At 43.3% G+C, this 23,379-nt stretch overlaps 1 protein-coding gene across 1 annotated transcript in view; it reads left to right on the top strand.

Moving 5' to 3' along the window:
- The first annotated feature begins 862 nt into the window (after window positions 1–862).
- The window catches only part of LOC119174482 (transport and Golgi organization protein 6 homolog), a 57,411-nt gene continuing 34,894 nt past the window's right edge, over window positions 863–23,379 (top strand). Inside the window, exons 1-7 of the mRNA XM_037425400.2 lie at window positions 863–1,089; window positions 2,566–3,152; window positions 3,752–3,845; window positions 3,989–4,152; window positions 13,183–13,306; window positions 14,874–15,004; window positions 22,124–22,289. Of these exons, the coding sequence (XP_037281297.2) occupies window positions 1,002–1,089; window positions 2,566–3,152; window positions 3,752–3,845; window positions 3,989–4,152; window positions 13,183–13,306; window positions 14,874–15,004; window positions 22,124–22,289 (1,354 nt within the window). The 5' untranslated portion in view covers window positions 863–1,001. The remainder of the gene's footprint in view (window positions 1,090–2,565; window positions 3,153–3,751; window positions 3,846–3,988; window positions 4,153–13,182; window positions 13,307–14,873; window positions 15,005–22,123; window positions 22,290–23,379) is intronic.

The raw sequence follows: 23,379 nt of genomic DNA, 5'->3' as shown, positions 1-23,379 counted from the left end.
ACCTGAAAATTGACGGGTAAATACTTAGAAAACAGCAGGTGGCCAAACCAAAAAGAACTATCGGTTAAGAAGAAGGGGAAGGAAACAGAGACTGACATGTGGAGAATTGGCATGATTAAGAAGTCCGCACTAGAGATCTATCAAACTTTTAAGCAGGAAATCGCCAAGGAAAGGATCTATGATAATACCCGTGGTAGTTCTCTACTGTTTGAGACCAGGACAGGGGTATTGCAAACCAAGACATACCGGGCCGAATACGAAGGGGTAGACATGGTATGCAGTGCATGCGGAGAGGAGGAGGAAACTGCCGAACACTTGAAAATGTTCTGTAAATGGCTTAACCCATTAAGGATGATGGCACAGGGTTTTTCATAGAACTTTAGAGACAGTGAGGGCAAAATAGACTTTAAGCGGGTAGAATTAACTAGAAGGAGGTTATCTGATTGGTGGCTTAAGTCAAGGAACGAGTGAAAATTAAACCATTCACTGCAAAGTACCAGTCCTATACTTCACTATTTAAAGGAAAAAAACAGGATAAATTTAGTTGGTGGTACCATGCTTCACCAAGTATTACGGCCAGGTGGCGGTAGCCGCCGCCCAATCTAAAGGGTAAAGCCACATCAATCTGTCTATATACTCATCTAAAGTGCGGTAGGTGTGTAGGTGTTCTGTGGTACAGCCATATCAATTCAATCCAATCCAGCCCAGTATACTGGCTCTGTTATTGTTTACAATGTGTTCTGTGGTTTACATGCATGGAGGAAGGTGTTTACATGTTACTTACGTTATGGTGGGCAAACTTCCCCCTCACACGACCCTGCGGGGGAAGACATGCCGGGACAGTCGTGTGGATGATGATGGATTGATGAGTTATGTGCGACTCTGAGACAAAGCGCCTTCGGCGCCGCGTTTCCTTCCTATCTGACAACGGCATGGTCACGAGTGCGTGTGCATGGTTGAAGCGCAATGGTCGTTGTCAGTGTCTTTAGTCTTGATTAAACATGTCCAGTGGAGGTGCTGATATGGCAGAGGAAGATCTAAAGGCGATTATCTACATTATTGAACTGCTGATCTCGACGAAGCGCATGAGTAAGTTGCCGTTCTTGTGTTCCGACTCTCTCGATCATAGACGTTTCGTTAACAGTATGAGCTTTGCTTCATGGTAATCTGGGAAATGTGTGTCCTACGTTCACATCGCTTGCCTGCTTACTGTCAACGTGGGAATTGTTCACTACGTGATCTGAAGATTTTAATTTCTGCGTGGAATCATTAGATGTGAGAAAAGGTTGTGAGCCGCACTTAGACTCGCACTTTCTGATCACAGGAACTGTCCGTAGGATGACTTATTTGATAGAAGCCTCGCTGCAGTCTTCATTTCGAGGTGATGTGTTCTTGCTGGGACGGATTTCTTTGCGCTTTGCCTTCTAACAGATGCTCTTAAACATCTTTTTTATCTAGTGTAGCAATTTCAATCTGCGTGCACAATTTTTGTGATAGGTCATGTTTTACTGATATTTTTTCTGATCGCAAGCTTCGAGCCCTGTTGTGGCTCACAAATTTTTCATCATTAAATGCCTTCTTGGAGCCATACGAATTTCGAGGACATATTGTGAACACTTTCCACACTACAGTAAGCAGGAAAACCAGTTAATGTGCGGCACTAAAGTTTAGCGTTTTTTAAGTCAATTTTGCGTGAAATTTCATGAATAATGCGCCTATTTCTCTGTGAAGGGCGTCTGGAAGAGAAGGATACAGTTGGGGGACTTCGGACATCACAAGCTAAAATAAAAAAAGGAAAGGTGGGGGGGGGGGTAGTGTTGAGTTAGTAGTTTGGGACTTGGCTCGAAAATCTACATATCAGATTCAACAAGGTCATTTTATGACCGAGTCTGCTAGCCATTAGGCTTCCCTCCCTCGTTGCCCTTAATGCATCATCACTTCAACTAAACCAAATTTCTGTATTTATCTTCAAGCCATTCACTCTCACTGGCATAGGAGAACAGCAAATTTAAATGCAGTTTTCAAGTGCACAATATGTGAAGCAATGTGAACTCAGTTTTACCCAAGTAAAAGTGATTCATGGGTCAGCCTTTATCAGAGATGCATGTGAAGACTAGAAAAGCATATGAGCATTATTTATATTTCCTAATTAATATGTACTTATAACTTAAATAGATGTATATTTATGAACAAAAAAAATGCCTTCATTACCTGTCTGCTTCATATGGCTTTTCCCATTAGAAGAGCAGTTCACACTTAATACTTTTTCCATCTATGGCAGCTACACAACCTCAGGCTTGTGTGTGTCGGCTTTGTTATCCATAGCTATTAAGGATATTCTTGCCAACATTTCATGGTTTAATGGGCAAAACTGTACTAAAAGAGCACATAACCAGCAGTGCTTACAAAAGAAGTAAGCTTCTTATAACATGCTGCTTTAATGGTGCATTGGACCACTTGCAATTAAGGCAAGGTGAAATGCTAGCTCTAATGGGGTGCTCGTATTTTGTCTCATCTTTGGAAAAGCTTGCTTTGGATCTCATTTAAATGACCTGTACTTTTCAGATGTCAATGCTCAAGTTGGAAGCCTTGACTTACTTCTAAAGCAGAGGCTTCACCATTTTACCGAAAAAGTCACAGCTGACAGCAACCTTTCAAGAGTTCTCTTTGAGAATGCACCCCATTTACTCCAGCCTTGTGGCAGTGAGAACTTGTATTGTTTCTTTCTTGATCACTGCATTTCGCTGTTAATGCTTCTGAAAAATTGTATAGACACAGCGTCAATGGCCAAAACGCCATCACAACTTCAAGGCTCTTCTCAGCAATGCCACGCTCCACCGGCGCCTCCTACCTGCCTTGGCGCTCTGCAGCAGAAGACTGTGCAAAGCCTCCTCCAGTTTGTAGTGGCCCTCGGGATTAATCCGAATCTCTTACCAGGAGTGGGACTGGCGTTGGAACGACGGACAGTCAGTGTCGTGCCAGAATGCAGCACATGTTTGCTTCCATGGGAAAGACATAGATTGCTAGTAGCCTCTGTGCGAGCACTTCTGGTGTGCATAAGGAGCCCAGTGCTTTCTAGCATGGTTTTGCACCATCACCTTGTTGATATTCTGGCAGCATTGCTACAACTCTGCTATGCACCAATCCGCAAAGTAAGTTAAATGATGTGCTATTCTTTGTACAGGATTTCCAGTACTTGCATAGCAACACTTACACCTGTAGGTAGTGTACAGCAGCTGTCGTAGAATGTACATGAATAAAGTAATGCCGGCTTATGAAGATAGTTAGAGCTTTAAGTATGGAAGAATAAAAGCTTTGTTTGCATGTTCTAAGCTTTCCTATTTAAGGAGCTGTTTATAAATATAGCTTCAAACAAAAAGAAAGGAAAATGATGCTGGTTATATTTCTCATATTATGATAGTTCTTTTGTTGTAATGCATGTAATGTCACATTATTTCACAGCACTAATAAAGGCCAATTGTGCTTGCAAATTTGCTCATTGGGCTAGTGTGTTTACCAAATGAGGTGCACCACTTCCATGAAGCTCTCCAAATCTACTTAGTTCAACTTAAATATTCAGTACTTTAAGGCATAGTTTTTCACCTTCGCTTTGACCAGGTGTATTACTGGCACAGTATATGATTAGTAAAGTATAAAATTAATCCGGTGCATATTTTTCTTATGGCATCTTGGCGTCCACCTCTTCACAGAATAAAAATTCTGTGTACCATATATGTTTTGTAAATTGCAGATTGCCAGTGACAAAAACAATAAACCACATTCCAGTATGGAAAGCTCTCCTTCTACTTATGATGATCTGAATTCATCATTGACAAAATGTAGAGGTATGTCATCACACTTTGTGAGCTCATTTTTATACCCTGAGTTTTACCTCTGGCACACTTAATTGTAAATTCATAATGTCTGACGACCTTCTCTGCATGTAAAGATTATTATTGTCGACATCTTGTTTTTGTGCTTGTTGTAGCTGGCGCACCACCTGATGATGCCAGTTTAATTCAAGAAATGCTGGCAGATCGAGAGTGCCTCTCCGCTGACTTGCAGTACCTGCTGAGAAATACGTATCAACCTTTGATTGTTCGAGAGCTTCTGCTTTTACTTTCAAATGCAACCAAACCAAAGGTAGAAAGCGTAAGTATAGCAGTGCTGAAATTTATTGTTTGCAAATAGTAGTGGAGTTTTGGTAGTATGTGAAATACACAAAACTTTACATGTGTTAGTGTTGAGGTCTATCTACCAAATCCTGCACCAGCTAGCAATATTAGTCATGTCAGTTTCCAAAGAACTACCGTCGAAGTCACTGGGGATTTCTTTGTGAACAACACAGTCATCTCCAAAAAAGTGAATCAAAGAGGTTACATCATCGGGTAAATTATTACCCTATATAAGGAAAAGGGAAGGGCGAAACGCAGAGCTCTGGGGCACATTATTAGTAACAGGAGGAGAAAGTGAGCTGTAATTGTTGGCAACAACATATTGCGAGCGATTAGCTTAAGTTGTTCATCAAATTGTCATGTGGCTGGTTGTATATCAGTCAAAGCAGTTGCTGCTTCAATGGTGACATTTGCGTCAGTTTAACTTCTTTGACATTATTAAGAAAAAATATTGACTGTATCAGTGTGATTGTTTCTGTTTGTGTCTGACTCTGAGGAGTCATTTCATGAGTTTACCAGTGAAGAGAGGGAATAAAAACAGTAAATAAATGTAGCATTACATTACAAACATAGACAGGCATGTTTTTTACTTTCGGTGGCTTTCCCGCCGCCCTCTTGAATTTCGGTCCAGGACAAAGCAAGCGCCCCTTCTCAAATCTGGTCGAATTATCCGTTGCTGAAGGGGGGATGCGGTGTTTTGCAGTAAATATCTTCATACCCACTAAATCTAAGGAAGTCACTAAAGGTAAGCTTTGGATGACACATGGTATAATCCAATTGAAGTACACAATCAAATGAATAAAGAAGCATGTTTGTACAGGGATTGTCAGTGAAATACAAAATAAAGCTAGCATGTGGTGAACGTGATTCAAAAGGTTTGTATTTCACTACAACATTGCCCAACATTATGAAAAAACATGCTGAATAAGTTTCGGGGACACCATAGTGAAAGCAAGAAGTATGTCATGAAGATCTCAATTAATAGAACCATTATTAACAATTTAAATGCCATCACAAATTTTAACTATTTTCATCATATATTTACTAATGCAAGTTCAGGATTATCTTTCGACTCTGGAGTGCTTCAACACCATGTAGCAAACTTCATCTCATGAGACGGCATTGTGTCTCTGTTCTTAAATTTAAAAGCTAATGCAACTCCTAGCCCTGGTAACTTTCCAAGTGTATTCCCTAGGCAATAGGCCAAAAGTATTGCCAAATTCTTGGTTTTGTTGTTCAGAGTCTTCGTTATGTCCAACAGTCAGTAGTGATTGGAGCACGGCTCGAGTTGTCCAAGTCTTTAAGAAAAGTGATCATTTATAAATAAGAAAGGTGTGTTATGATTGATAGTCACAGCTTGTGCTATCTGCCAGTCATTTCAAGTGTTCCCCAGGGTAGTGTCTTTAAATTGCTCATTCTTTTATACGCAAGTAAGGTGGTTTATAGATGATTGCATCGTGTTTTGTACCATTAAGTCTATGTAAAATCAGAGGGAACTCTACTCGGGTGCAACTTTCTGTGGCAACAAAGGGAAGGCTACGTAGCCAAAGTGTCCGTGTGCCACCGCTGTAGAATATAGTGCCACAAATGTGTCCCTGTTTTTGGCGGGAAAATAATGAAAAAGAATAACATTATTTTTTGCTGGATTATGTTTCTAAAGAGACACTGCATGCACCAAGGAGATATTCATATTTGTTATTGCTTTCTCAAGAGTAATTTCGCAGTTTTGAGCATCTGAAAATGTCGCACGTTGTACGTGCACCTCACAGTCAAAATGGCGTGTTCGTCTTTAGGTGAGCGCATGTTGCCCTCCAGCTATTCCGACGACTCGCCGAAGATCCAAAAAACGGGGTATGGCTGCAAATACTAAAAAAAATTTTCTCTCTTCTCATAACCCATAAAAAGAATCGCCTTAGTTATGTGGTGTAAAAGGGGGTCTGTTCTATTAAAACAAATTGAGAGTTATAAGTACCTTGGCGTATCCTTCCTTAACAATTTTTTATGAAACCGTCATATTGAAAATACTCTGCTGCATGCTGCAGACAAGTTTATCTGGGACACATACTGAGAAATTTCCCATCAAACGTTAAGTTTCTCATCTACCTAACTTATATCTGCCCAAAACTATAATATGCCTGTGTCGCATGGTATCTGTATACAAAAAATGATTTTTATAGAATATAAAAAAGTTGGTTCCTTTCATTTCTAAATACAAATGTATAGACTCTCCCATCACAACTAATGTTGGCTAATCGGATTCCTTCTCTTAAACTTAGAAGACAAGTACTTTTTTGATTTTTTACATAATATGATTTACCACAAGTTCATCCTTGATCCTATACTTCTTTTAAGCCCTTTTTCCACAATGCAGACTCAGCGCCGTCACTCTGATGCACTAACACCTATCTATGTTACAACAGACACATACAAGTTTTACTCTTTTCCATGGACCATTTCAGAATGGAATTCTCTACCTGCACTGTAAAACTTGTGATCATGTGGTTGACGTGTACTTTTCAGTTTCTTTAATGTGCATTGTGTTATAATTTTGTTTTGTACTTTTGAATATGTATGTATACAAATGTATGTATAAGCTTCTTATATATATATATAGGCCCCGCCGCGGTGATCTAGTGGCTAAGGTACTCGGCTGCTGACCCGCAGGGCGCGGGTTCGAATCCCGGCTGCGGCGGCTGCATTTCCGATGGAGGCGGAAATGTTGTAGGCCCGTGTGCTCAGATTTGGGTGCACGTTAAAGAACCCCAGGTGGTCTAAATTTCCGGAGCCCTCCACTACGGCGTCTCTCATAATCATATAGTGGTTTTGGGACGTTAAATCCCACATATCAATCAATCTTAGATATATATATATATATATATATATATATATATATATATATATGTTTAGTTTTGTGTACAATTATCTATTCATAAGGTAAAGTCATATGCATTGCCAACTAGAGCACTTAGTATGATTTGTGGCTATACATTGCTATACATTGAAATACAGAAACGACTACATTATGCACAGTGGCTCTTTGTTGTGAGCCTTTGAATAAAACTGAGGCATAGTAATTAAGCAATGTTGAACTGTACACTGCACATGCAGATAAACAATGAAAAAAAAAACATCAACCAGTTATTATATTGTCACGGGGTAAGAGTAGGCAGAGGTTAGAAATATATTTACAGATTGTACACGGAGTACACAGTGTCCTTGAACCAAGATGGCGGAGTGGCAACAACAACACGAGCTTTTGTTTAATCGTCATCTTCGTCACCTTTATGGTGCATTCGTTGATGTTAATGATGACTTGTATTATATAGCCGCTGCTGGTGAAAGCGCCGTCTCAGCGCTCAAGAAAGTGTGCGATCCTAGGCAGAGAAGTACGGCTTGAGGTGGGAGACGTGTACAATACTAGTGGACGGCAGAGACGATGATGTAGTGTCCAAGGGGGCGATTTCATAGGTGACCTCGGTCAGTTGGCGTAAGACTTTGTAAGGCCCGTTGTAGGGAGCGAGGAACTTGGACAGGCCAACGAGACGGGAGGGAGTCCAGAGCAAGACCAACGATCCTGGGGAGTAAGAGACAACTCTGTGACAGCTGTCGTAGCGTTATTTTTGAGATATTTGCGAGGCAGAAAGGCGGTCCCGGGCAGTCTGGCGGGCCGCTCGAGCCCGAGTAGTTGCATCGCGAGCGTACTTGGTAGGAGTGTCAGTATGCGACGGCAGAAGAGTGTCAAAAGGCAAAGTGGGGTGACGGCCGTACAAGAGATAGAAGGGAGAAAAGCCAGCGGTGTCGTGTCGTGACGAGTTGTAGGCAAACGTCGCGAAAGGCAAAGTGGCATCCCAATCACGATGATCTGTGGAGACATACATTGATAGCATTGTCGTCAGTGTGTGGTTAAGGCGCTCCGTGAGTCCATTTGTTTGCGGGTGGTAGGCAGTGGTGAGTTTATGATGTGTGGAACAAGAGCGAAGAATGTCGTCCACGACCTTGGAGAGAAATGAACGACCAGGTCGGTCAGCAGTTGACGCGGCGCTTCATGTTGGAGAATAACGTCATGAAGGAGAAAGTCCGCGACATCAGTAGCACAGCTTGTTGGTAGCGCTCACGTAATGACAAAGCATGTCCCACTCAGAGACGGAAATGGTCCAATGAGATTGAGGCTGACGCGGTAGAAGGGGTCTGTTAGAATGTCGATAAGCTGAAGTGGCCCAGGTGGTGCCAATAAAGGATGCTTGCGGCGCTGGCAAGACTCACAAGATGCAACTTATCGGCGCACTGAGCGGTAAAGGCCGGGCCAGAAGAATCGATGCCGTTCGCGGTGATACGTGCGGGCTGCTCCGAGACGTCCAGCAGTTGGGGCATCATGAAGTTGTTTGAGCACAGTGGAACAGAGCGTTGCAGGAACTACCAGAAGTAGTTCTGGGCCTTCGGTGCTTGTGTTGCGCCGATAGAAAATTCTGGTATGTAACGTGAACAGGCGAAGGTAAGGATCCGAGGTGTCAGAAGCTACATGGCGTATGATAGAAAATTGGCATCACTGAGTTGTTCCCTACGTATGTCCGTGAAATCAGAAATGGCGAAGACACAGGCATCAGAATCGTGCACTGACAGGTCATGGGGATCGACGGGATGGCGAGATAGACAGTCGCCATCCTGGTGCATTCGGCCAGACCTGTAGGTCACATCAAAGCTATATTCCTGTAGCTTTAAAGCCCAACGACCCAGGCGTCCAGAAGGATCTTTGAGGGAGGACAACCAGCACAGGGTGTGGTGATCCGCGATGACCGAAAAGTGGCAGCCGAACAAGTATGGTCGGAATTTTCCAACTGCCCATACAAGAGCGAGGCACTCGTGCTCAGTGATGGAAAACTTGCACTCGGATGGGGAGAGGAGGTGACTTGCGTAGGCGATCACACAATTTTGACCCTGTTTCCGCTGGGCGAGGACAGCGCCAATACCGTGTCCGCTGGCATCTGTGCGAACTTCAGTGGGAGCTGAAGGATCAAAATGACCTAAGATGGGCGGGGAAGTGAGCAACGCAGTAAGTCGGCGAAACGAATTGGCTTGCTGGGGACCCCAAGAAAACGGCGTGCCCTTCTTCAATAGCTGTGTCAAAGGATGGGCAATGTCGGCGAAGTTGTGGACAAAACGCCGGAAATAGGAACAGAGGCCGACAAAGCTCCGTTCATCTTTCGTGGAACTTGGTGCGGGGAAATCTTTGATGACGCGAATTTCGTCGCGATCGGGTTGCACGCCTTTAGCACTGACAAGATGGCCTAGCACAGTAATTGTTCGGCGGCCGAATCGGCACTTGGAGGACTTGAGCTGTAGGCCTGCCCTTCTGAAAACTTCCAGAACAGCTGACAGACAGCTAAAGTTACTTTTGAATGACGGTGAGAATACAATAATGTCATTGAGATAACAGAGGCACGTTGACCATTTGTAACCCCGTAGCAGGGAGTCCATAATTCTCTCAAATGTAGCGGGGACATTGCAAAGTCAAAGGGCATTACCTTAAACTGGAAAAGTCCATCCGGTGTAACAAATGCAGTCTTTTCACGGTGTAAATTGTCGACGGAAATCTCCCAGTATTCTGAACGCAGGTCTATATAGGAGAAGTAACCAGACCTGTGCAGGCAGTTGAGGGCATCGTGAATCCGAGGCAGTAGGTAGACATCCTTGCGCGTGACCTTGTTTAAGTGACGGTAGTCGACGCAGAAGCACCACTTTCCATCCTTCTTTTTCACTAGAATGACTGGTGAGGCCCATGGACTGCAAGATGGTTCAGTGACATCTTTTGTGAGCATTTTATCAACTTCACGTTGGATGACTTGTCGCTCTGCATGTCAAACGTGATAAGGACGTCGTCAGATTGGGCTGGCGTCTCCAGTGTTGATCCTGTGAGTAACAACTGACGTCTGACGTTAAGGGCTGTCGCCCAAGTCAAAGATGTCCCTGAAGGATGCCGTCGGCGACATGGATGAGCAGCACTGTCAGCGGTGTTAAAACCTTTTTAAGGCGGCGGCGAAGCTCCGAGTTCATCACTGAAATGTGGGACTCTGTGTCTACAAGGGCAACAACAAGTGCATCGTCTACTTAAACGTCTATGAGGTTGCGTTGTGTCAGCATAGTCAGATGATTTGGCTGGCGAATCGTCAATGCGGCATCACCTCTGGGAGCTGCATCGTCTAGTTTTCCCGAGCCAGATGTGCAGTCGGCGAAGGAGGACGGCGAAATTGGGGTGAGTGCGACGATGGGCGACGAGACAGCGCTGAGAAGGACTGTTGGCCGGGAGGGGATGGTGACCGACAACGCACCGTCGACGAACCGTCACCACCGGCTGGCCGAGGCGACTTACGGCGAGTTCCGAAGTGGCCATAATCTGCCTCTGCGCGGCGGTTGTAGCCATAGGAAGGCTGACACCAATACCACCTGCTATTGTAATAGCGGGCCATGTGACCAACACGATGACAGTTAAAGCAAATGGGCCGGCCATTAGCAGTCCTCCCCTCAGTGGGATTGCGAGAGCGCGCTGGGAGCCTCTGGCCTTGGGCGTAGGAAACTGGCGGACAACGGTCAGTCGGTCGGGAGGGGGCGGCGGTGCATACAGATTCCAGGCCAACATTCGAAAGCTCTTGGTGAACGATGGCATGCGCTAAAGACACCAGTTGGGAGCTGGGCTCACAGGCACGAGAGAAAGTAGAAGCGGGAGACATAGCTTCAAGTTCTTGACGGATGATCTTCGTGACGTGCTCTGCAGTCAGCGGTGCCTGTGGTACAGGCATGTCTTCGCACGACCATGTTACTGCAGTGTTGGTAAGCCAAGCGAAGTGATGGGAAATACATCGTCTCTTGGCAGCCTCAAAACCCTGTCACTCTCGGATAATGGCATCTACTGTGTCACAGTCCTTGCACATGAGCAGATTAATTGCGTCATCGGGAATGCCTTTTAATATGTGCGCTACCTTCTTGGACTCCTCCATGTCGTCGTCTGCTTTGTGGCAAAGGGCGAGCATGTCCTGTATGTAAGACAGGTATGACTCCGATGACGTTTGAGCGTGAGATGTCAGCTCCTTCTTGGCCGCTGTCTTCCTGCCAGTCGATTTGCCGAACAGTGCACGCGCCTTTTCTTTGCACGCATCCCAGCTGCCAATTTCCACTTCATGGTTCTCAAACCACACTTTGGCTGTCCCCTTCAGGTAAAATAGGATGTTCGCCAGCATGAGCGTTTGGTCGCAGCAATAATTCCTGCTTGTTCGCTCGTACAGCGGCAACCATTCTTCAATGTCAACATTGTCGGTCCCGCAGAATGTGCCAGGGTGTTTCAGCTGGGGCAGAACAACTGTCGTCTTTGCGGTGGCCGCTGCGGAAGCTTGAGCTGGATCCTCTTGTGCCATCGTGGAAGAAACCAAGCGTCGGCCGCTGCGTAGCTCCGTCTTGTTACCCCGCACCACCACCAAAATGTCACGGGGTTAGAGTAGGCAGAGGGTAGAATTATATTTACAGATTGTGCGCGGAGTACACAGTGTCCTTGAACCAAGATGGGGGAGTGGCAACAACAACACGAGCTTTTGTTTAATCGTCATCTTCGTTGCCTTTATGGTGTATTCATGACTTGTATCATTATCACGGGCCTTAGTACCAAAGGCAGGAAAATATCATGGCGTATTCGGTTGGGCGTTTTCAAGCGCTCTAGAGCGCTCTGAAAAGTTGATGCGCCTTCGGTTGGTAGCATTTGAGCACTCGGACTACCTTCGGTTGGCTATTTCAGAGCGTTAGCCTCTGACTCGGAGAGCTGCCGACCGCTCTGACTTCGAAGTGGGAGCGTGGCGCGATCTGACCAAGAGGACGAATCACATGACACAAGCCGGCCAATCACGTGGCTGCCGGCAGGTAAACGAGGTGAAGTGAGGAGCCCGAGCATGCATTTCGGATGAGGGAATCGCCGGGCGTGTAATAGTTTATGCCTGTGCGTTTTAATGGTGATTTTGCGCGCGTGTGGGGCTAATTCACATCTATAAAGTCATGAATGCTCCATGTCAATAACGAGGCGGCTAGCAAAGGTGAAGGAAACGTCAATGCTGTCGTTACAGCAGCTCGCAGACAGCCCGCCTTGAAGATAGCAGTTCAGATGAGGACGATGGCCAAATTTATATGCTAAGCTCAGAAGGCTTTTGCTATGTCCAGACATATCAGAGAGAGAGAGAGAAAGAAAGAGCATAAGAAAGGTCAGAGATGTCAGTGATGTCCACTGAACTGATCGGCACCATTTGTTGACGTGGTGCAGCAATGTTTACCCGGCAGCTTCCCGCGCTGGTTGCGTGGTGGTGCTACGGGCGCTCTGCTCTAAGCGCTCTGAGATCGGCGATGTATTCGGTTGGTACACTGCCTCTCGCGCTTCGATTGCGAGCTGCCTCTGCATCTGGCGACTCTGTGCCAGAGGACCAGAGTGGCCAACCGAATACGCCATCAATGTTGATTATCCCACCTGCAAAATAATTGACATCAACTTAACATTTGCATCTATTGTTAGTCATATAAGCATGTTGAAAAACTGCACTTCCGAATCCAAATGCAGCTGCGATCTCCACTGTCCCATGACCGATCTCATGGTGATGGTAGTGGATTGGCAACATGTCAAAAATGTATTTATCCAGTGATCAATATAACGTCAATATTCCCTACGAGCTTGGTGGCATGCATCTTGGTAATGCAAGATTTAAAATAAGAAAAGATGATCTCTTACTCTTCAAAGGTTTTGTTAGTTCGGGGTTTTGCTGTCTGTACTTATTATTGGAAAAGTACTTGGTAGTTTAAACATGCACTATGCGATTTGTTATTCAAAATTTTTGAATATTTGCACACTCATATGAAATATTGACGTACCTGCTCCATTGATCCTTTGCTATTTTTTGAGAAATGATTGATATTTATGACTTTTGTCATAGCAAATATGTTTATACTGGAAAGTGATGCTGATAGCATTTGCATTCTCTAGGTTTCAGGTGCTAAAAACACTCCACATTGGCTAAAAGGCGTTTGTGGGCAACTCCTCACAGAATGCCTGCTGCACGAAGGAGGCCTCGCACAAGTTATTCTTGGCATATTCGATGCATGGAGCGGTGAGGAAAAAGTATCATTTTAGAGGAAAGAATCCTGGTGCACAAATTTTTAATTAAATCGAATTATCTAGCCATAGCAAGATAAAAAGGGTCAGCAATGGAGAAAAGTGGTGGATGTCTATATTCTTGCTAATATAGGTTGGCAGTGCAGTTTATACGTTGGCAGTGCAGCACTGGCAGTGCTCATAAGATGCACTTTCTCAGAAGATTTTTGTTGCACTCTCGCTGTTCTGGGGGACCAGAATCACTTCTTGCACAGGTAGACTTGTTTCTGAGTAACCAGGGGCACGTTCAGTTATCTTTGTAAGTAGTTTACCTTAGTTGTTTAAATGAAAATTTTCAATAAATAATTTCATATTGCTCTGTATCTTTGTATATGTAGTACTAGTACCATGGCTTTACGTGGAACATTAGTTATAATGAATTCTCATTGATATGATCTTTGCAGAACTGGTAAATAAAGCATGTCATTCTGAACTGTATTAGCCTAGACAATGCTCCAAGAAGTATGAAAATGGGCGTACTTGGTGGCATTTCAAAATGTCGCTCTCTGTGCTCTCTTCTGATGGGAATTTATCAGCACTGTTACTGCAAAATCTGCATAGATGCTGGTGTGTAACATGTTGTTTGTGGGTTGTTGAAATGTTGTTTGAGCCAGTCCTCTGGAGTGTACAGCTGTAGATTGTTAGAAATGCCTGTAGAAGCCCACTTCTGTAATCATATTATCCAATATTAGGTGAAAATGTGATTTATATAACCGTATTGCTCCTGTGGGGAATTACATTTGCGAGGAAAAGAAAAAACATATCATCTGGAAAGAGGTATTGTACAGAACTATCTATGAGATTTCATTGTACTTCCATCTTGTTGTAGTTGCCATTATAAATCCCCTCATTGTTCGGCTCCAGATTATGTGAGTAGTACAACGGTATTATGAAACCTTTGACATGCGTCCTAAGTTTATATAAGTGGTACATGCACACCAATGCTATGTGAATGATCTCTTCAATGCTAGAGTGTAATTTAAATGCCATGGCAAGTGCAAACATGCTGTTTCATGTTTTGCCACTCAAACTGCTACAACTTATTTGTCTTGAATCTGTTAATGTGGAATCTGTGGCATCTTACTAATGACAAAAAACCAGGGGGCAAAAGCGAAAACTTTTCATGTTTTACAGCAGAAAGTATGCTAATTTTCGGTGTGTTTATGTTTTAATTTTTTATTTCTGGAAGCATCAGTTATAATTTTCATTGTGTAAATTGTTAATGTTCTTTGTAATTTCTGCTCTAAAGTTCGTATATAGATTCACCGGGAGCATGAACTTCTTGACGCAGCCTTCACTTGCATTGCATTAGTTGTCAAATTATACAGTCATTGTTTGGCAGCATGTTGACAAGCTGTGTATCATGTCAGTAGATTATTTAGGTCTCGTGACAGGAAAGTTAACTGATGAGCAGTAGGTGTTTAGATGTGAAATTAAGACACATGCAAATATTTTCTACTCCTTTTCGATATTGTATGGTATCTGGATTTGAATGTAGATCTGCTGTATGCCTTGGTTTTCAGTGGATGACACTGGTGGTGTGGTGTCTGAGAAAGACTGGAAGAAATGTGAAACATTTGCCAAGATTGTTGCCAGGATGCCAAGCACCAAGGTTGTTACTGTGGAAAGCTATTATGATAGGATATCTGACCAGGTGAGTTAATGAGGACATACCTGTGCGAATAGTTTGTGCTTTAGATAGAGCTGCATGAGAATTAAATTCAGTGTTTAAAAAAAATATTCCAAAAGCCTGAGCCAAATACAGAACTAAAATTGCAATTTATTACACTGTATCTACATCTCACATGCGGCATCCCAATCTTGGATCTCGGCTTTTAATCTCAAAGTTCCCGATTTATGATACTGTAGTTCCAGTGAGCGATAGAGTTTATTCATTATTCTACATCCTTGTACTATAGTGGTCTAAATCTTACCTATAGCAGCCTCAAAGCTTGACAAGAAATCACTGACCTTGCTACATTACAGAAAAATCTGGTGTTTCCATTTTAACGCAGAGGCAGCTTTTCTCGGGGTTTCCTGCGAAGCACATGTTGAGTCGGCAGCTCTTTACAGCCATCTCTGCGATAGCTACAGATGCATCACTCGCTGGTTCTCTTTTATATGGAATTCAGTGACTAGCGCTACCTCAGTACTTCGATATAAAAATATATGCTGTCAAAAGCATTATTTCTTTCCTAAACCATTCTTTGTGGCTCCTGTTTTAATTTTTAACTTTCCTTGGATCTGTCTCTCCACTTTTGTTTTTGTAATTTATTCAGTAAGGGCACTTGGCCTAGACAACTTTCTGTCTGTGTTCCTCTGCATACACCAACTAACTCTATGAGATACAAGATGCTATGGGACACCCTTGGTGCATCAAGAGGCTTAGATGCGGTGGTTGGTGGTAATGCTGTGTCATTTCTCTCCACTGCTTAGGTTTGTTTCTCCATGGGATATTTGTGACAGAAATTTACTGCACATCTCTTGTCTGAAAGCAATAAAACCTACTCTTCTTCAGTTTGTAATGCACATTTCAGTGCCGTCTAATTGGTAACTATTTTGAATTACATTTACTGTTGCCATGGCACTTAGTAGCTACCACTTTCATGATAAACTAGTTTCATTTTGAAACTAAGTAATCCAAAAAATAGTTTGGTCTACAAAAGTTGGCACACGTGTAAAAATAAAGGGTGTGTTAGAACTGAGTAAATACTGTAGTCACCATTGCTGAAATAAGTTGTCTGATCTGCTAAAAAACTGTGAAAAAGTGAGACATACGAGAAGACCACTATGAGATCCCAAAACAGCTCTTTCATGTAAAAAATTATGCATGATGCTCGGCATCACTATTATTAGGCACGATGCTCGGAGATTGTCGAGGTTTTATTTATTTTGCAAGTGATGCTTGAGAAAAGAACTCCTGTTGACTGTGGCTCTTGCCTGAAAGATGTTGTTCTCTTACGTGTCTTAGCTAACATTCAGAGAACATCTTCAGTACTCTGATTGGTGTGTAAATAACGCAAGCTTACAAACTTGCAATTTCACTTCCTTATCTTTGGTTCACAGTTGCAGCTCTTTTTGCAAGAAATACTCTGTTTTTGTTTTAAAAATGATGTATAATCCACAAACACTGAAAAAATAGTAGTTTATGCCATCGTCAGTTTCCTCTTGTGTATATTCAGCTACATGTATCCTGGGTAAATATGCTGCTGTGTTTCCATAAAGCTTTCTTTATTCTCAGTTGCTGACCTTACATATTTTCTCTGAACCACTCAATGAAGTTCCAACTAGCTATTGGTACTAGCATAATATTGTAGGTTGCTTGGTGTGGTGGTTTAGCATTGTGACAGAATTATAACTACAAAATAAAAGAGTGCGCATAGTGTAGTGCTTTGTGATGTGTTTTTTTTTCACTGTAGCCCTATACATTATTTTAGCCCTGTTATGCCGCTACTACAGTATTTGGCACTCAATAAAAAAAAAGTTTAAGTTACTATTATGCTCACCAACTGGGACGCAAGCTGCTGCTGTGGTTCAGGGTTCAGTGGTTATGGTGCACAGCTGCTGACCTGAAAAATGTGTATTTGATCCCAGCTACAACAGTTTCATTTCTATAGGTGAAAAAAGCTAGTGGCCTGTGTACTGTGCAGTGGCGTAGCCAAGGCGGGTTCAAACCCCTCCCCTGAAATTTTTTGTCCAACACCCCTCTTTGCCACTTATCCAAGTTAATTTTTTTTGTCGCTTCGCGCTGACATGATTAAGAAACTAAGTTCTGCTACTATCACAATATGATTCCTCGATGCTTTTACAATGAATAATGTCTGCATACGGAAAAACCTGTCGCGGTGTTTTTCAGGGCTTCGCACTCTGTGAGATTTTGGGCAGGAATCTCAGCCGCGAGTGTTTTAAGTTGGCTTGGCGACAGGATTAATGCTTAAGCAGTGGTCATACTTGTACCCGCCAGAACAGATCTCGCCGGAGTCGATCACTACGATAATTTTCAGTAGGCAGAGGTTCGTTTTGTTGGAAAAATTCAGACACGGTTCCAAGGTCTGATAGGCCACGTTTGAGCATATTATAGTGTGACTCTTCGTACGCGTTTTAAGATATACTCAAGCCAGAAAATAACATTGCTATTGAATCTTCGTATGTTCTGCTAACATCTTAACACTCATGCACACACGCGCAACAGAATATTCGGTTTATACACCTAACTTGGCTTGTATGCGAGTGTACAAAACGTGCAGGCCAATTAGAGCCTTAAAAGGGCCTCATGTAACTTAGGCTCATAAATAAAAAGATGGTGGTCATAACCCTGAAGCAGTGCAATGGAAAAAGCAGTGTGGGCAGCTGTAGTGAGCACAAGCTTTATTGTTCTGCACCGTGGCAAATAGCACAAGAATAAAGAACATTAAACTGAAAAAATATACAACAAATGATATATATTGATTCGCTTCATCTGTTCGTTTCTTTACATTGACATGACTAGAAGAGCATGTCAGTGTAACTAGTGTAATGTAATTTCTGCAACTAGCAACATGACGCAGGATAAGAAATGCAGAGAATGAAGAAACATGAGTAGGCATGTTATTGCGTAAAGTTACGAGCAATGTACATAGCAACTATATTTTTTTAGAATAAATGAAAGAGAGCCTGTGCAAGCGATGTCTCGCACAGCAAACAGACACATCACATAGCGAAATGCTGTTGATTATCTTTTTTCATTTGACACAAAGATTATCTTGCATGTTACATGTCATAATAAATGCCCCATATGTTACCCAAAATTTGCGAGAATTGCCACATGCAAGTTTGGCTAGTTGACCATTTTGTATCTGCTAACCGCGTCAGCAAATGAAAGGAGCCACTGAAGAGCAATAAATAGGCAAAGGGAGAGAACTGAATCACCCTGTCATGCTGTCAGAGTGATTTTCAGCAACATGTCTTATACAGATGAACTTGCTTCCTTACATCTGGACGAAAAGTTGCGCATTCTGATTTAACCAAAACCGCCTTTTTTACTACCCGCCAGGGTGGTCCAGTGGTTATGGTGCTACATTGCTGACCCGCAGGTATTGGGTTCGCATCCCTGTTGTATTTTCGTTGTAGGCGAAAATGCTTGAGGCTCGTGCACTTTGGTTTAGATGCAAGTTAAAGAACCAAAGTGGTAAAGTTCCCGGAGCGCCCCACTACGGCGTCTCTTAATCATATCGTGGTTTTGGGTTGTTAAACACCAGCACTTGATCATTAACAGCCGTGTTTTTACTTCTGTTTTTCAGAAAATCTTAAAGCAATAATAACTTCAGTTGACTTTCTTAATTTTTAGCAGGCACCTATAGTTGATATTACACACACATTCAGCTGAAGCCGTCAAGGTTCCTGTAAAGAACAGAGAGAATGTCTTCCCGGTGGACTCTTATTTCTTGGTGAATGTTCAGAGAGCGATGCCAAACAATCTTTCATTTGTTGTTGTAGCCCTCAGGTACAACTTTAGGCGCCTCAGCGATGAAAAAAAGCGTTCTGCTTCAGCTGTGTTCACCGGCAGAATTCTCACATTCTCACAGAATACTCTGGGCGATTGCCAACTGCTTGCATCACATACCCGCTCAGTGTTTCTCGCTTTTATTTCGCAGCCCATACTGCTAACTCTCCTTGCAATGCCAAAGTATAGATGATGTTCCAGTGCACGGCAGCAAACTTTTCGGCAGTGGGAAGAGTGACAGATTCGAGAATATTCTGTGTGAGAAGCGAAGAAAGAATCTTCAAGGTGGGCCGATGCCTTAAAGCACTGTTTTGACTAGTCCATTAAATAGTCCAGAAAAGGCCAGAAATACTGAAAGCCTGAAGTGCTCTTCAAAGCTAGCAACTGGTACGTTACTTCGATGAAGCTGCCTGACAAGCGGCATCCTCATTTTCGCCAGTTGTCAAGTGTGCACTGGGAGCAGCGTCGCCTTTCGAGAAATAATCATCAAGTATTGTACAGTACGGCATTTCGGCGCGACCATCTAGTGTCATAGAAAGGCGCTGATCTACCCAAGACATGAACTACTTAGCAATACGTGTAGGCAGCATATTTCAAGGGGGTGATTCTTAGGAAGCAACGAGCTCAGCAATGTTTGGGCAGTGACCCTGAGTGCGAGAAACGAGAACTTTAGCGACGATACATGTCGGCTGGTAAAGTGCCGCCTTAAACACTAGCGTGCGTTTCTTGCCTGGTGGAAAGATTTGAGGGTATACATTTCCTTCGCTTCCCTTCAGGTGCCAGTAAGGTTGCCCTCGCCAAGAATCTTACTCAGCGCGCGAGATGTCTCACGTTTGTGATTGCACCCATACAAAAGGCTCGTAGTTTCCGTCGTGTCATAATGAAATACCACAAACGTGAATGAATGCGAAGGAGTTGATGGCAGCAGTGAAATTCCAGTGACTCGCATCGGAATGCCCGAAACAGACAACCAGCAGACATGGACGGTGCACAGTAGAGCATATACGTAAACTTGTGTTGCATGTGCTAGCAGTTCTCATCGGAGTTCACACGTTCTGAGAAATGGATTATGGTGCACTATGCCCTGAACAATTGCGGAGTTGATTTCTCCATCACTGGTGAACTGATCACTGAAAATTTTGGGTGGTTTTAGGGTGTTCCTGTTCACACCGGTGTCAGTGCTGGAAACATGAACGCACATAAGCTGCGCAGTGAAATATGCTGTACAGTTTTGAATCTGTTGACGAAAAGGGAAAAGTGAGCTGCATGCTTGCAAACAACGGAAGACACCTTGCCACAATGCTATCGTTTCAAGAATTCGAGTGACGAAAATTACAAAAAAAAAATGATATCATTCCGAGTTTTCTGCACGTATTCAAATGCTTTACCCCATATACGCAGTGACCAAGCTAGTTTTATGTGAGTAGGTATAGTTCAGTCGCACATGCACTTTTGATTGAGACGAAGTGAACATTTCTCATCACTGATTACCTTGCCCTCGCAGATAGCTCAATAAAACCTCTATGGTTGGAGTACTTCATTGCTATCAAAAGTCGCAGTGCAACTAAAGTCTGCCTGAAAATAACGTGTGAAGAATTGTGTTGCCAACGTGCAGCATATCTTACAAAAAAATTACTTATTGCGAAAAAATGTTTACTAAAAGCTACTACTGCGTCAGGGCTGCTTGACATACAGAGATTAACATGAAATCATTCCCATAGGCATGAAGTCACAGACATCGGCAGTAAGAAATTCACTCAGCAAAGTAAGCAACACCAAAATGTAGTTACGAATGCACAAAAATATGCTACGTATACCTCTCAGTCCTTGTAAGCGAGACCCTCCTTGATCTGTGAAACGCACTTTGCCCCGACGACGACTAGGCCATCTACGCTTAATAGAAATTAGTGATTAACGATGTTTTCTCCGATGGGGCGCATCATCGCAATAACGCATTTTCTAAGACTAGTCCATTCAATGGTGCGACGAGAGGCCATTGCTCCAAATGGTCACTGTACCTCTCGTTTACTGTATTTAGATTACTTCTTACAGTACTGCCCCGCCTTCGTGGTCTAGTAGCGAAGGTACTCTGATGCTGACTCACAGGTCTCGCGATCGAATCCCGGCTGCAGTGGCTGCATTTTCAATGGAGGCAAAAATGCTGTAGGCCCATGTGCTCAGATTTGGGGTGCACGTTAAAGAACCCCAGGTGGTCTACATTTCCGGAACCCTCCACTACATCGTCTCTCATAATCATATGGTGGTTTTGGGACGTTATACCCCACATTTCAATCAATCATTCTTACAGTACTTTTACTTGCTCTCTTCAGAACCATACGCATGGGGAGAGGAAAAAGCTCAGGACTTGATATATATGTACGCCATCTGTTTAAACTACTGCCGATAGTAACGTCACAGGTGAAAGCTGATGCCTGTCCCTCCCCCCCCGTCGGGTCGATGTGACACCCCCCCCCCCTCCCCCCCCCAAAAAAAATTTCTGGCTACACCTCTGGTACTGTGTTTCAACCCACGATGGTTGAAATTATCTGCATGCCTTCACTACAACATCTCTCGTAGCCTTAGTTGTTTGGAGACGTTAAATCCCATTAACCACACCTACCACCTTATACATGATGGCCTATTGTGTGGGTGCTCAGTATTCACAAATACTAAATGACCAGGCATGAAAGCTTTCATGAAGCATGGCTTGGTAGCACTTCACCCATATATCTGCTGGTATTCAAAGCCCACAGCGTATATAGCGTGTCTCTTCCACATATCAGGCGGTGTCACATTGTGAATTGTTAAACAAATGTGTTGTGACATAGTAAGTTGTAGGTGGTGAGGGACTCTTCTAGCGAGAAATCAAGGCAGCTGCTCTCTCAAAGAAATTCACTTTAGTTGTGTGGCCTCCTGATGGTGCTGGTATAAAGTAGATTGGCAGTCCTTGTGTTTCTACATGCATTTATTGTGGTCTCAGCGTCCAAGCATTGAGGTACAATGCCTTGGATATTTGCAAAAACACTTTCTGTGAGTGCGAGTGCTAAGAGCCTACAACTCTTTCCAGTGCGACTTAGGTGGAGTGTGAACAATATCTGTCTTACTTTATTCTTTTCTCCAGAACAGGTGCTTGGGAAGCTTTCAAAAATAGTCTGTTTGTCTCGACCTATTTAGTATTTTTGTGAAGTGGGCCTTTCAGACGTTTTAATCAAGATTAGTTTTTAACATGGTTTATACTTGTGTAGAAATGCTTGCCATTTGACTGACTGATATTACATGCAATCATTACAGGTGGTGCAGCTTCTATTTCGGCCACAAGGCTCTATAATGGACAAGATCATCCTTCGAGTCACATGTGCTATCGTGGGTGCCATGCTGGAAGAGCAGCCCCAAAAAACATCTAGCTTTGTTTTCAGCAAGGTCTTTAGACCACTTTACATCTGCACCTGCCAGCAGGGTAAGCTAAAACCCTATCTGCATACCATAATCGTACTTGCAGGAGTATCAACCACTAGGCAAATAGCAGGGTCATGTCAGCTGTTACCTAATGCCTGTGTCACAAGGGTGTGCAAAAAGTCTTCCATAAGTGGTCTTTTACGAAGTTGAAAGACTTGAGGAAAAGGCGTTGTGGCACAGGTGCATGGCATCAACAATCTCCTTTTAGTTTTTTACGTCGAAGACTACTGGAAGTGTGATGCTAGCAGTCAAAAGAGAAGCAATGAAAATAAAACGAGGTAGCGGTATACAAAAAGTAAAACTTGTTGTTTTGCTTGTTTCTGCAAATCACGTTAAGAATAACAGATGATGAAACCGAAGTGTGAAGGTTTGTTGCATTAGTTAAGGAAGCATTTTATAACTAGTTTCGTGTACACGTCCGTCTGGCATTACTGTGCTTTTATTTATTATATTTGTGTTTTGGTGCTCTCGACATGTTATGGGCGATCATACCTAAGAAAAAGCGAGAATCGCAAGTCTTATGGCCTGCATTCTCGCTGTGGAAAGTGCGGCAGGCGCTGCTGGCGTACACTTCGCCGTTGTGCTTCAGTGTGTGTAATGAGTCCAGGTCACCGTCCCATAGTCTGATTAAACTCCAGGTGCCCACCTCCTACCATTGTAGACGCTGCTTTTTTCGGGCGCTGCCGGCTGCTCGGTCCCCGGGGTTGACCATAGACGCTCAGACTACTGGATTACCGAGTACACACGTGACTGCCGAGCACGCCTTTCCTGCTGGTGCAAAACGGCACGAGGGGGAGCATTACCACGTGATGTCACTGATTTGTTCTAGATGCTCAAGACAGTAGAAAAGGAAATAACCATGTAAAGGGTTCATTATATCTTCTGCAGGGTATGAAATTGGTTTTTATAAAGAGCCTTGATGACAGAAAAACAAGCATACACTTTTTTTTTTCTTGACTTGGAAATGGCTGACGCCCAGGCTACTCATTCTACACCGCAAAAAAGATAAACTCAGTTTACGAAAAAGACTGCTTTTGAAAAGAAGTTCACTCTCTGCCTTGTGTCTGCTGTCAAGATCTCCTTTTAGGGAG

This window comes from Rhipicephalus microplus, chromosome 5, assembly GCF_043290135.1.
Source record: "Rhipicephalus microplus isolate Deutch F79 chromosome 5, USDA_Rmic, whole genome shotgun sequence".
In the NCBI taxonomy this organism is placed as follows: domain Eukaryota; kingdom Metazoa; phylum Arthropoda; class Arachnida; order Ixodida; family Ixodidae; genus Rhipicephalus; species Rhipicephalus microplus.
This window is presented reverse-complemented; position numbering and strand designations above follow the sequence as displayed.